At 28.8% G+C, this 13,899-nt stretch overlaps 1 protein-coding gene across 1 annotated transcript; it reads right to left on the bottom strand.

Moving 5' to 3' along the window:
• Nucleotides 1–2,026: 2,026 nt before the first annotated feature.
• LOC107453212 (uncharacterized) lies at nt 2,027–12,380 on the bottom strand. The gene is made up of 7 exons (XM_043043208.3): nt 12,241–12,380; nt 9,924–9,972; nt 9,734–9,836; nt 8,725–8,828; nt 7,341–7,426; nt 5,738–5,844; nt 2,027–3,749 (listed from the first exon to the last, which is right to left on the bottom strand). Exons 3-7 carry the CDS (start codon nt 9,741–9,743, stop codon nt 2,443–2,445), a joined length of 1,614 nt encoding a protein of 537 aa, XP_042899142.2. The 5' UTR covers nt 9,744–9,836; nt 9,924–9,972; nt 12,241–12,380; the 3' UTR covers nt 2,027–2,442.
• Nucleotides 12,381–13,899: the final 1,519 nt, after the last annotated feature.

Below are 13,899 nucleotides of genomic sequence, written 5' to 3'. Positions count from 1 at the left end.
GATAGTGTTTAACGCCAAAATTGCCTAAGTTAACTTTAAAGATAAAATTAATCTTATAAATAATGTGGATAGAACACCAACCACGAAGAAAAATATAGTGTTGAAGTATCAGAATGAACACATATAAAACACTAATTATTTTTGAGGTAACACAAGGTAATGAGTTAGAATAGTGAGGTTTAGCTGCTACTAGTAACAAAATATTGTACTTTTATATTGGGAGGTATTAAACTTTTTGTTTACTAAATTTGACTGAAAGTAATGCTGTCACTTTATAGGTAGTAAGAAAAATTGAACTAATGCAATGATGAATTTGGTCAAAGTTAAGTACATAGAACCATTTAAGTTCTTGCCATTTTTAATGACCAGACAAATAATGACTTACACAGAAAGTATAGCCATTTATTAGACCTAGAAGTAATCTCCATCAGCACTTAGTCCATTCTGTCAACATGTTTCCAACTGTGCAATTCCCTTGCAGTAAAACTTGGGAAGAGGGTTGGGACCCAAAGTCCATGCTCTTGGCACAAGCCAGCTTTATCCTCCAAGGATTTTTTGACAAGATGATTGTTCAGGGATTGGAAGAGGGGGTAATCTGGTGTCACAAGGTCAAGTGAATAAGGAGAATGGTGTAAAATTGCCAAACCAAGGAGTTGTATGGTATGTCTGGAGGTTGTCATGCAAGAAGAATATACTTTTGCAGTTCTGGCTACTTCTGTTACTCATGCTCCAAATACAGGTCTGTTGTGACCGTTTGGTTCATTGTTTACAGCTCATAGTGAACCACTTGATGACTAGTCTACTAGACATAAAGCATAATCTTGCGTGGATGGATAGCTGTGAGGGACTACATCCTGGGGTGACAACTAATGTTCAAAGTGTTTATTAGTGTCATACAGGACCCACTTTTCATCGTAGTATTCGTTAGATTGAATAAGAATGCTGTAAAGTGGCTAAAAATTAAAAATATACAGGCTGCCACTTGTTTCTTGTGGTCTTCTAACAACAGCACACGCAAAACTTAGTCTTAGCTAAGTGGTGCAGTATGTCTTAGCTAAGTGGTGCAGATGAAGTCTTAACTGTTTCATAAGAAACCTTAAACTGTCTTGCAAGTTCACTAGATGTTAAACTACTGTATTAATCAATGCCACCTGCAAAACTTCATTATCTAAGCTCTGCAGTTGCTCACTGCAAAGATCATACCAGAGGAACGAATCCCCTGACGCAGATATTTGAAATCAAAGCCTTAATATGTTAATTCACAGCACTATCCCCAAACACTTGAATACTCGGCAACTTAGATGCAGCCGTTATTAAGTCCACTTTGAAGTTGTAAAGAAAACAATACTGAATCAGCTCTTTTGACAATTCCATTAGTTCCATCAGTTATGATTGATGAAAGCGTGCGATGGATCTGCTTTTATAATGATCTATGTCTATGTGATACACTAATTTGCGTACTTATTCTGCTTCCTTCAATGGAAAAGCTAAAATGGCGAGAACTTTAATTGGTTATTTTGTACTTTAGCGATAAGTTTATATCATATTTAATAACAATTTAAAATTCATTGCAAAGTCAGTGAAATTTATCAGAAAAATATTATCTTTGAGGTTAATAAAACAATTACTATATTCGTATCAGACAATAAATATTTAAAGTTTTTACTTATTAAACCTGTTTTTGTAAAATATTTTATTTTAGAGAATTTTTAGCCTAAAAATATTAAAAGCAAAATGATAAACAGAAAACCAACACATTTTTTACTTAAAAAATCTATAATTGTATACATTCAACATTTAAAATCCTTTCTCTTTACATATTAATCTACATTTGGTTTACATTTTGATGAAACAATTAATTTTAAAGGCAGAAAGAATAGCATAATTTAGTTTAGAAGCAGCAAAAGGGTTAATTTTTTTTTTTTTTTTTTTTTACTACAAACAAAATTATTACCAACTTTTCTTTTCTGCCATAAAAATCCCAATTCACATATACAAATAAAGGACAAGGACAAACTAAAGTATATATTCTGTCAAATAACATTTTAATAAAATTTAGATATTATTTTTCTTTATACAAATGATATAATATATGCATTGCATCTAATTACAATACTGGAGGAATAAATCGAAATGAAACAATTTTACAATAATGCTTGTATTATAACAAAGCATAAAAATCTAAATAGATATTCATAGTTTGCAAAATATTGGTTCAAAATTACATTACACTATTAGAGTTACATTGATTTCATATCATCAGCAAACAATAACACAATTAGAGTTGCATTAGTTACTGTATAGGTGCATTTTTACAAAATGGAGGCTTCAAAGTTTGATGGATGAGCTATTCTATTACTTGCTTTGTCTTAGTTTTACATAATGGGCATATTTTTTGTCGTATTTACAGTCTCATCTAAAATAAGATAGAGTTAACTTGGATTATGTATTGTACTTTTGCTTTACAGAGGGAGACCTATCTTCTCTATGGTGATGACGAAATTCATCATGAATCTTTCCGACATATTCCTCACTAGGTAGTAAGTAATTTGTTTTAATGTGTGCTTGAGGACAAAGATGGCTGAAACTGTCAGGATGATCATATTTGACTTTTTTTACAGTACTGATGTTTGAAGTATCTTCTGATGTAGGTGTATCACGCTTTCTTTTCGGAGAGACGGCATCAGCATCATAACACATTTCCTTGTTTAAAGCTTCATATTTTTCTGATTTTTCAGAACTACAATCAAGATTTTTCCCTTCCTTTTCTGTTTGTGAGTCCCTTATTTTGTGTTTAGTCTCAATGGTTTTGTTATTACCTTGGTCCGAGGTGTTTGGTCTTGAATCACTTTTCTCTTTTTTATGTGTAATGTCTTCTTTACATAAAAAGGTTTCAGATTTTCTTTTTGGTGGAGGTAGGTCAACAATGTCACAAAATTGTCCACTCTTTGTTGACTGATATTTTTCTTCTTCAGAACTACTATTAAAATGTTTTTTCTTTTCTGTTCTTGAATCCACTGATTTTTCTTCAATTTTATGCTTATGGTTGGAAGACTCCTTCCTTGGTTCACTTACTTTTTTATGCATAATGTCTTCTTTGGAAGTATATCTATTTAGATTTAAATCCCCTTCACATGTTTCGCTGCTATATTTTTGAGATTGATGTTTGGTCCCCATGCTTTTATGCTTACTATGATCAGAAGACTCACTATTTGGTTCGTGTTTTACTTTTTTATGTTGATCGCTTTCTTCAGAAGCAGATCTTTTGTATTTTTCCTGAGGCTGATGTTTGGTCGCCGTAGTTTTATTATTTTCATGGTCAAAAGACTCTTGTTTTGGTTTATTTCTTACTTTTTTATGTTCATTGTCCTCTTTGGAGTCTTCCTTGCACATTTTCCTATTGCATTTTTCCTGAGATTGATCTTTGGTCTCAAAAAATTTATACTTATCATGGTCAGATGACTCTTGTCTTGATTCTTTTCTTTCCTTTTTATATTCATTGTCTTTTTTCAAAGCAGATTTTCCTAGATCCATATCTTCTTCAAACACTTTTTTACTGTGTTTTTTTTCTTGAGACTGATGTTCTTCTCCTTTTGATTTTTTCTTTTCAGATTTTAAATGCTCTTTGGGTTCTAAATGCTTACTTTTCTTACTGTGTCTTTTCTCACTCTCATCACTTGATGAATCACTATCTGATGAACTTGATTTTTTTGACTTTTTCTTTTTAGCCTTCTTCTCTTTTTCAGAATCTAAAAGTACATATTAAAAATTAATTATGAAAATACTTAAGTTTCTACAGATAATAAAGAATGGAAAAAAAAAGCTTTATCAAAATTTTCTTAAGAATAATTTACAAAAAACAAAAATAAGATACAGTAAAGTCCCAATGAGGTGCAAAACAAATTCAGAAAACTAAAACACTAGGTTAAAGTGCAAATTATAAGAAAATTTAAAAGTTAACAAACATAGAAGTTATATAAATACATCACAAACAATTAATTTTGTTATGAGAACTAAAGGGATTTTCTTTGAGAAAGTGCTTTATTGATTTTTGGTTTACATTACTTAATAGTTTTTCTACAGCAGTTTCTCACACTAATTTTAAGAGTAACAAAATTGCTGGTTTCGCTTCTTGTTGCTGTACAGCGCACAAAAAAGGAAATGCACTACCCTTAATAACTTTGAACCAATAATTATTAACCAATGATTGGTTCTTCATGTTCTAAGACTCATTCTTACTGTTTTGAGAAGGTGACCTTAAATATACTAATTAATTAGTGCAGATGTTTTTTTATGCATGTAAATCAGACAGAAAAACACACTTTTTCTAAATAAAAATATCTTTCTTTCTGGGGTATATGGGATATCTGGTCCTAATAATTTAGTTAGGAGAGCAATCCTAAGTTTGAACCCCTTAATGTTAACTTTACTTTTTGCCTATTTCACCATATCTCCAAAAATTTTAAAGCTAATTGAAAAATTTTCCCACACAATAGTAAAATTTATTTATCCGAAGATAATTCCATGTAAAAAATAACTTTTAATAAATATTTATTATTTTATTTATTATTATAGTCAAAATTTTTTTAAATAGGTTTTGAATTGTAAAGTATGCAATTTTTTACATCATTTTCAAGAATACAATTTTATTAGGCAAAATACAAAATTTGAGTAAAATAGTTCCAGAGAAATGGAATTTTTAAAATATAACTTTTTTTGAAATTCGATTTCTTAGAAACTATTACATCGATTTCACTCAAATTTTGCATTTTGCAGTGTAAAATTATATAATCTTATATAATTGTAGTGTAAAAAATTGCATACTTTACAATTAAAAATTTTTTTGACTTATATTCACTAAAACTTTTTTTTGAATGGAATTATCTTTGGATAAATGAATTTTATACTTGCGGGCAAAACTTTTTGGATTTGCTTAAAAAGTTCTCGGGATGTAGCAAAATATGCAAAAAGTAACATTAAGGAGTCCAAACTTTGCACCACTCTCCTGAACAAACTATTGGGACCATATTTCCCTGATTGCGGTAACCCCCATATTTTGGGGGTCAGAAAACCGAATCTGTCGAAAAAAAGGTATGTTTATTTAGAGAAAGTACATTTTTGTGTCTGATTTCGTAATTTAAAATATCGTCTGCGCTAATTAATTAGCATGTTTGAGGTCATCCCTTCAAACCATTAAGAATGAGTCCCAGAACATGAAGATTTGATCATTAGACCAAAAGTTATTTAGGGTGGTCCGTTTTTTATTTTGCACACTCTACATTATATTCAATAGCAATTTTGATAACTTTTAGTCCATCAATCATTCCCTGATTTGGTCATCATCACGTGTGATTCCAGGTAGGGTAATATGAATAGAGATTTACCTTGACCTTCAATGTTGCAATACATTACTTTTAAAAGAAAAACGGTCGAAAGGTGTGTGATACAAAAAAAGTAAAGGAGTAGTGTTTAAGGATTTTGTTTTTAATTTTTTTAGTACTTTTAAAAATAGAAAATGGAGAACATAAAGTTCAATAAATATTTGATAACTTTGTTAAAGCAGAGGCTCAGCTAATCAGATAAGAGTTTTACTGTATATACTATATTAAATTCACACAACTATTATACATTAAAATTTTTTTTTAGTTATTATAAGGAAGCATGATTACTAAAATCCTAACAAAGAAACACAAAAAGAGCAAATTACACACAAAAAAAGTAAATTCAAATATTTTACCAGACGAAAAAGATGTCCTTGATTTTGATTTTTTAGTCTTTTTACTTTTCTTCTTTTTCTTACAATTGGAACTTCTTTCTTGCTTTTTCGATAACTTTTTTAGTTTTCTAAAAAATAAAGTAAATCTTAAGCATATTTCAGTCTAGAAAAAGAAATTTTTTTTTGCTAACTTTTTTAAACTAAAACACAAGTAAGCATTTTGTAATAAACATTGAGAAATCATACACTTGAAAAATTAATTATTTTAATTTATTCATTTTTTTTTTTGAAATATTCAATTGTTAACCCTCAGAATGGTTACACAAATAAATCATTACAAAAATACTTTTTCATATTTTTATCAACAGAAAACTAATGAATAATTTGGATTTTAAATGGTATTTTTTAATGCTGCAGCATTTTATTTTCAAGAAAAAGGAAAATCGACAAAAATGTATAACTATTTTTGTGTTGGAAAAAAAGGTTCTTTATAAGGATTTTATCAAGTGACACTTAAATACATGACAATTATACTTAATGTTATATTAATAATACATGCCAAATATAATTTTGAAGCCAATTACTTCAAAAAATATCAGTTAATAGTGAATCAAATTAAGAAAAGCTATAAATGTCAGATGCCAATGAAAAAACTCTGAGTTTCAATAATAGATAGTTTTAATTTTATTTTATAACCATCGTTTGAACAGCTGACCCAATTTTATGGGTTTACGACTACTGATGTCCAACTCATAACCTTGTAATTTTGAACCCAATCCAGAAGACAAGGGAACTCCTGGATCGAGTATTTTCCCTTGTGGAGGACTTTTTGATGGAGCTAACCTGCATTCGCTTTAAATGGAGAGGAAGACCACGAGAACCTCCCACGGTTAGCCTGACGGCAAGGGGACTCTAACCTATGATCCGCCTACCACTGAGGATATTTCACGTCAGCACTGTGGTCAGTGCAAACCGAATGCGGAATTCGTATCGACTGGGATTCGAACCCGGTTCGCCTCATTGGAAGGCGAACGCTCTATCTCCTGAGCCATCGCGACTCAATAATAGTTGGTTGTAGTTAAGTCCCAACATTGTAATTTTCAAATCAACCTTCCTTTTAATTTATGAGTTGATGCTTGCAGTGATTACTATTTCCAGCCTACAGATGTATAGACTTATATTTAAACCACAACAAAAATATATTTGATGGAAATCTTGCTTTGAATTAAAGAACAGTTTTGCTTTATATTTTTTTACTTAATGCATTTTTTTTTTTGTTAGTCTGATTTGTTTCATAGACCTTTTCCTTTTTGGTTTAAGGGTGGGGAAACATGTCTTATTGCATACTCTTTCTACTACACCTCTAAATAACACATTAATATTTTGCTTACTGCTAGTACAACAGATGAACTAAAATGGCATACTAAGTAAAAAATGTATATCTGACTGAAATATATAACTTTTCTATTAAAATTTAACTATTTCATATAATAAAAGTATATAATTAGAAAGTTAGTTAGCCTATTTATTAGATAGAAATATAGAATTTTTATTATTAAAAATGTATGAATAAGTATACAGGAGTAATGGGACTAAATAGAAAATATATCTTTAAGGCACCTACTTTAACAGTCTCTTCTTTTCTGCAGAAGAAAGGGACTTTAAGAAATCAATTTCAGGATCACTTTCCTCATCACTGGGAATAAATTGCTATGACAGTTTAAAACAAATTTAGAATCTTAAAATATTAATATACTTGAAAGGGATAAAAAATACAAAATATTGTTCGTGGAAGAGTAAATATACAAATATAAATAAAAATATTTAAAAATTAATATTCACAACTTGGTAACAATACATTTTAGACTTTTACAAATTAAGATTATATATATATTTTTTAAACATGGAATCAGAAGCATCTTAAAATGCTAAATCATATTCAAAATGTTTTATTATGTTAAAAATATGTATTTTTTTACCGAACTCTGGTTCTTGGAAACTTTACTTTTATTTGTATTTAGAAACCAACGGAGTGGATAAAGTGTTACAAACTACTCTGCATTAATGAAGTTAAGAGAAAACTGAGATTTAACAAATCCTTATTTTTTGTATATTTTTTTTTTAAAAAAGAAAAAAAACCATACTAATTTGTTTTTGTAGGTTAGTGTTGACCACAGCCTGAGCTATAAATTTTTTGCAAATAACTCTGTTGCTAACTCTGTTGTAAGCGAAAAAAGTTTTCTTAATCTAAATTCATTTTTTTAATTATGACAAATATGGTGACTGACTTTTTTACTTGATAAAGTCAGGTATGAAGTCAGGTATACAGAAAAGAGAGACATTTATATATTACTTCTTTCAAATAATTTAGATGTGTATTTCTAATAATTTTAACACCATATATCTTTTGCAGCTAACTACGTTGTAATAAATTAAGTCTGTTGTTGATTTGTAAGCGAGATAAGTTTGCTTGATCTAAATCCATTTTTTTTAAACAAAGACAAATACCTTTTTGTTTAATAAGTCAGATATAATTTTACAGGAAAGAAAACATTAAGATATTACTTCTTTCAATAATTTAGATGCCATAAAATTTTTGTAGCTTATTATAGTGTAATGAACTCTGTTGTTGATTTGCAAGCTAGATAAGTATTCTTGATCTAAATTCATTTTGTTTTAATCTGGCAAATAGAATTATGGTCTTTTTACTTGACAAGTCAGTCAGGTTTATTTTTACAGAAAAGGAGAACATTAATATTACATCTTTCAAATAGCTTTGATGTGTTAGTTTGCTTTTGTGAAACAGTTTTAGCCTATGTACCAGCATATTGTTTAACAAGGACTACTATGTTTTGGTATCTAGTAAGTAAGTGCAGTGAGAATGTATCAGAATAATTTAATAGGAGCTACAAATGTTGATCCAGCAGTGGTTGAAAAGCAATAGTGTACAAGAATGGTAAATCCCTAGCACTTAAACAAAATACAAATATATGTTTTACATCATTTACCTGATTAGCAGCAGCAGGATTTAATTGATGACCAAGAACATTTTCTTTTAAACCAAAACCATCTTCTCTCATTTGTTTCATAAGTTCCATTGGATCCATAGATGCTAAAATTAAAGGTTAGATGGCTCATAAAAATTTTCTTTATTTACATTTCTTTATCTTAAGCAAATTTTAATATTTTGATAACTGAGAAAATATCAAATAATGCATATATTAAAAAAATTAAAATTGAAGGTGAAAAAAAAAATGAAAACTGCACAGCTCTCAAAAAAATCAACATGCATAACAGAATTATGCAACAACTTTTTGACTAATCACAAAGCGTGAAAAATTTTGTGGAATAAAAAGAAATTGATTGCTATATTTAGTTTTCCGGCATTCCAGCACATATTTTTTATAATTTATATACTATAATATTATAAATATAAAATAACATTAACATCTAAGAAGCATATTTGTAAAAAGTTAATACGTATAACATGTTATATCACATGAGCATGGCAAAATATTGTATTTATTATTTATACAACTAAAATATAAATAAAATAAAGAACACAAAGTTTAAAGGGAAAGAAAGATGTTTTTTTTTAATACAAATTATGACCTTTTTTTCTTATCTAAATTTAAATTCTTTAATTTTTATACAATTTCCTAAAGTGTTTTAGAGATTTCATTTCCTCCATTAAATTCGCTGGTCCTTAAATAAAATTTTCTCCAGAAACAAAACTTTTTTTTGTGTAGAGAATTTTTTGTCAGTGTGCCAGAATGCCTACATTGATCTGAGCCATTAACAATTTAGTTGTTTTAGAGCAGTGAAAGGCGGTTTTTGATTTATATGTATTGATGTATGTTATACCAGCTTATTTAAGTTTTTATCTAAAGTGTAAGATTTACCAATACCAATTTTACATGTTATTTCAGTTTATCAACTTTTGAATAAAATAAAATAATGATTTGCCACATAAAATCTAATTGTTTTGTTGTTAATATTTGATAATGACAAACATACTTGTAGGCATTGAGGATGTACTGGCTTGATTGTAAAGAGGACATTCCTTGTCTGTGTTGATATGTCCCCACTTGTGGCATTTTATGCATCGAACATTTCTCACCTATGTTAAGAGGAAAAAACTGCTGTGTATAAAGTGATAAAAAATGTACAAAATTTAACTACAATTATTTCAGATGAGAGTGCTTACAGGAATGCCGAAAGGTTGATCTTTGATATCTTCATTGCCTTTAGCATAACTAAAATGTGAAAAGAAAATAAACAAATGTAGACAAACAATTTTAGTTTATTTTATACATATGCATAATTAATAAAATATATTAAACATACATTTGTTTTCAAATTAAAAATAAAATTTACGGAATTAAAATTGTGTAGATATATTAGATATAATAATATTATACACCTTTCTTTTTTTAAAATTTCTCTTCAAAAACAACACTTTTAACATTATTTAAAAATCTCCATCATAAATATCTAAAGTTGCGATTTATATGCATTTTTTTATAATAAATACATATAAGGAAAAAGGTTTAATTTAAAATTATACTTTGGTGATGATGCTAAAACAGTTATTTGCTGCAATCTTTATTTCATATCAATCTCATTGCATGTAATTAAACAATTTTTGTATAGAAATAAATATTTGATAACTGAATGTACACTAGTTTACAATGTTAAAAAAGTGGACAAGAGTCATCAAAAGTTATTTTTAGTGACTTCTTTAAAAGTTTAGTTTTATAAAAATCGATTTAAATATAACACTGGAAATTTATACAATTATTAAATATATACTTGTGAGTATATATATACAGTGAAACCTGTGTATAACGATACAGTCTATAACGATAAACCTGTCTATAGCGATATTTCCTTGAGGTCCCGGTGAAATTCCTATTAACTCAATGTATTTTTAACCTGTTTATAGCGATAACCACTTTTCAGTGAAACATGTCTACAACGATAATTTTTCCTCTTTTGATAGTTGATAGTTCCATTCCGATTTTTCTACCGTTGGAAAACGACTCCCCATCGAGCTTAAATGTGAGATAACAAAATGTTTTTTTTTTATCTCCTTTGTATGTAATATTCTTCCGTTGTTTCTGAGAAAAAATGCCACTTTTAGGGGAAATTAGAGCAGTAGAAATGGGTGAAGGGGTATTGTAGGAGGGAGCTTCGTCAGAAATGCTGATGAAACTGGCTTATTTTATCAGCTCATGCCAGATAAAACAATGGCATTTAAGGGAGAAAATTGTAAAGGTGTAATTGTAAGGCGGTAAAAAATCAAAACAGAGGTTAACTGTTCTACTTTGTGCAAACAGTACTGGAACAGAAAAACTGAAGCCGTTCGTTATAGGCAAATTCGCTAAACCTAGATGTTTTAAGAATGTGAAAAGTTTACCAGTTGACTACAAGGCAAACAAAAGAGCCTGGATGACAGAAGAAATATTTAACAACTGGCTGCTTGATGTGGATAAGGAGATGAAAAGAAAGAAGAAGAAAATAGCTCTCTTAGTTGACAACTACACTCCTCACAACAATCCTCCAAGTTTGAAAAATATAAAATTGTTTTATTTTCCCCCAAATTGCACGTCGATTCTACAGCCATTAGATTTGGGAATAATAAAATGTTTCAAAGGATACTATCGAACAAGATTAATTCAGAACGTTGTTTATAATCTGGATAATAAACTCCCAAATCCTTATGCAGTTGATGTGAAAAATGCATGTGATTGGATTTCCGGAGGGTGGAATTCATTGACACAATCCACCATCCAAAATTGTTGGAAGAAAGCTTCTTTCTTTGAGGATAAAAGCAACGGAAACACAGAAACTGAGCTTACTGAAATCACTGATGAAAAAGAAAAATGTGTGGCAGGCTTAAATTCGATTGTCAGTGATTTCCAAAGATCATCTAATACATCATTTCTATTTAGATAATGATGTGTTGGTTTTCAGTGGTGCAAGTGATGAAGAGATTTTAGCAGAAGTTATCCCGGGTGATCAAAGTGATGAGGAAGAAGCAGCTGACTGTTCTCAAAACAGGACTCAAATTTCTCCTGAGAATGCCATATTGCTAATTAACACTTTGCAAGATTTTGTTGCAACATTATCAAATGTAACTGATGTTCATTTGAATTCATTAGATGGACTGAAATGTATGAGCATGGAAATGGCAATTGCTTCCAAAAATAACCAAACAAAACTAACCGATTATTTTTCTAAATAATTTCTGTTTTGATTCATAAAATTGTAAGTAAATTTTTCTTGTGTGCTGTTTCATAATTCTAAGTAAAATTTTCATTTGGAGCCTATAAAAAAAGTTTAATTTATCATAAGTTTTAAACGTATACTTTTAAATTTCAAACCTGTCTATAACGATAACCTGCCTATAAGAATATTTTATTTAGGTCCCTACAGTATCGTTATAGACAGGTTTTACTGTATATATAATACCACTGATTTGTTATTTATGTGTCTAGCAATTATTATAAATACAGTCTTACTCTTCTCTGGGAGCATTATATTTTCTTTGCCACTCAAATTTAAATTCTGGTTCATCATCTTCTTTCTAGAATTAAATAATATTAATTTATTACACTTAAAAGTTAGTTTTTCTTTGGAAGTGGAACATTGGCACTAAAACACTAAATACTGCCAAAACTTCTTGTGCTTGAGAAGGAAAGAGATAGTGCCTACCATCTTATATACCCACGTAAATCATTTTAATCTTAGTTATAACAATTGGTCAGTTTTAATACAACACATAACTCAGGATTGATAGAATATTTGCACAATTCAAATAAATTTTAATTACAATTTACTGAATAAAATCTTGCATCCATTAGAAAATTTTTTTTTAAAATGAATGCATTGCCTGTCTTTAGATAACATCTTATCTTGTTTGTTTATTTTTTGATTTTTAAATCAAATTTATGGCTTATACACATAATAATCAACAACAAAAAACAATACAGCATCAATGTCTTTGCAAGTTACTAAAAAAATATCTTTAATCTAATATCTTTAAAAAATATCAAATAATCCAAATATAATATGTACAAGAATAGTTTGTCCCAAATGACCAAAATTATAATTAAAATTATATCAAGTCTATGAGCTTCTTAAAAGTTTAAGAAAAGAAGAGTTTCTGAAAAAACATCATCCAAGGTAAAATAGAGACGTTTTTTAAATTTGAATAACAAATCTTGAATAGAATACAAATTCATACCAAAATAGATTAGAATACATTTAAAGGAGAAACTAACAATAAAATATATTACTTTTAAGCATAATTTTGTTTTCATGCAAAACTATACAAAGAAATCTATTCAAAATGAATATAGCAATTACAAACAGATTATAGCAGAATCTTGATATAACAAGTAAGGCATATTATGACAAACTTCATCACTTTAAAAATGCTAATATTAAAGATGCAAGAATTGCATGTTTATAACAAAATAAAAATTACTGGTCTTTTACTAATGCAATATTTCTCTATAGAAATGCATTTATATACTGTTTAAGCAAACAATATTATAGGCAAAAGAGCAAAACAGAAGACATAGTAATTTATATGTGTTTCAATTATAAATAAATAAAAAAAAAATGAAAACAATCATCACCTCATTCCTAAAACCTTAATCCTTTATGTTTACAAATTATACATGTATGGCCAGCTGCCAGCCGAGTTATCTTCCTTCTAACAAATTAATAATGTAATTGATCCATTATTTCTTGGAAATCTGCTACACTCTTCAAAAGATTATGATTTTTGAAGACCAAACATTTACACTACCCCTTTCCCGTATTTCTTGTCCTCACAACTTTTTATTAAAATCAATGATGACGTCAAGAGCTATTGCATTTTGTTTCCCCCTTATCTTTGCCAACTTTGTAGTCATAAAACTTGTTCCCAAGAAAAAGAAAAAAATTAAGGAGAGAATTGAATGTGATTAAACAATTTTATAATTTCTCAGATGTTCCTGTCATAGAAATTAACTGTATTTCATCAAGTAGAGAGTTATATAATCCAGTCTATTTTCTGTAGACAAAAGCAAGTTACTCTAGATATGTATTTTAAGCTGTTTACAATAAAAGAGAAAGAGGTAAATTTGTTTTTGCCTATTTCATCATTTAGTTATTTTTATTTTAAAATTAAA

Source organism: Parasteatoda tepidariorum, chromosome 8 (genome assembly GCF_982258835.1).
Source record: "Parasteatoda tepidariorum strain Cologne lab strain chromosome 8, Ptep-v5.0, whole genome shotgun sequence".
In the NCBI taxonomy this organism is placed as follows: domain Eukaryota; kingdom Metazoa; phylum Arthropoda; class Arachnida; order Araneae; family Theridiidae; genus Parasteatoda; species Parasteatoda tepidariorum.
The sequence above is the reverse complement of the archived record's forward strand: the minus strand, read 5'-3'. Positions and strand labels throughout refer to the sequence as shown.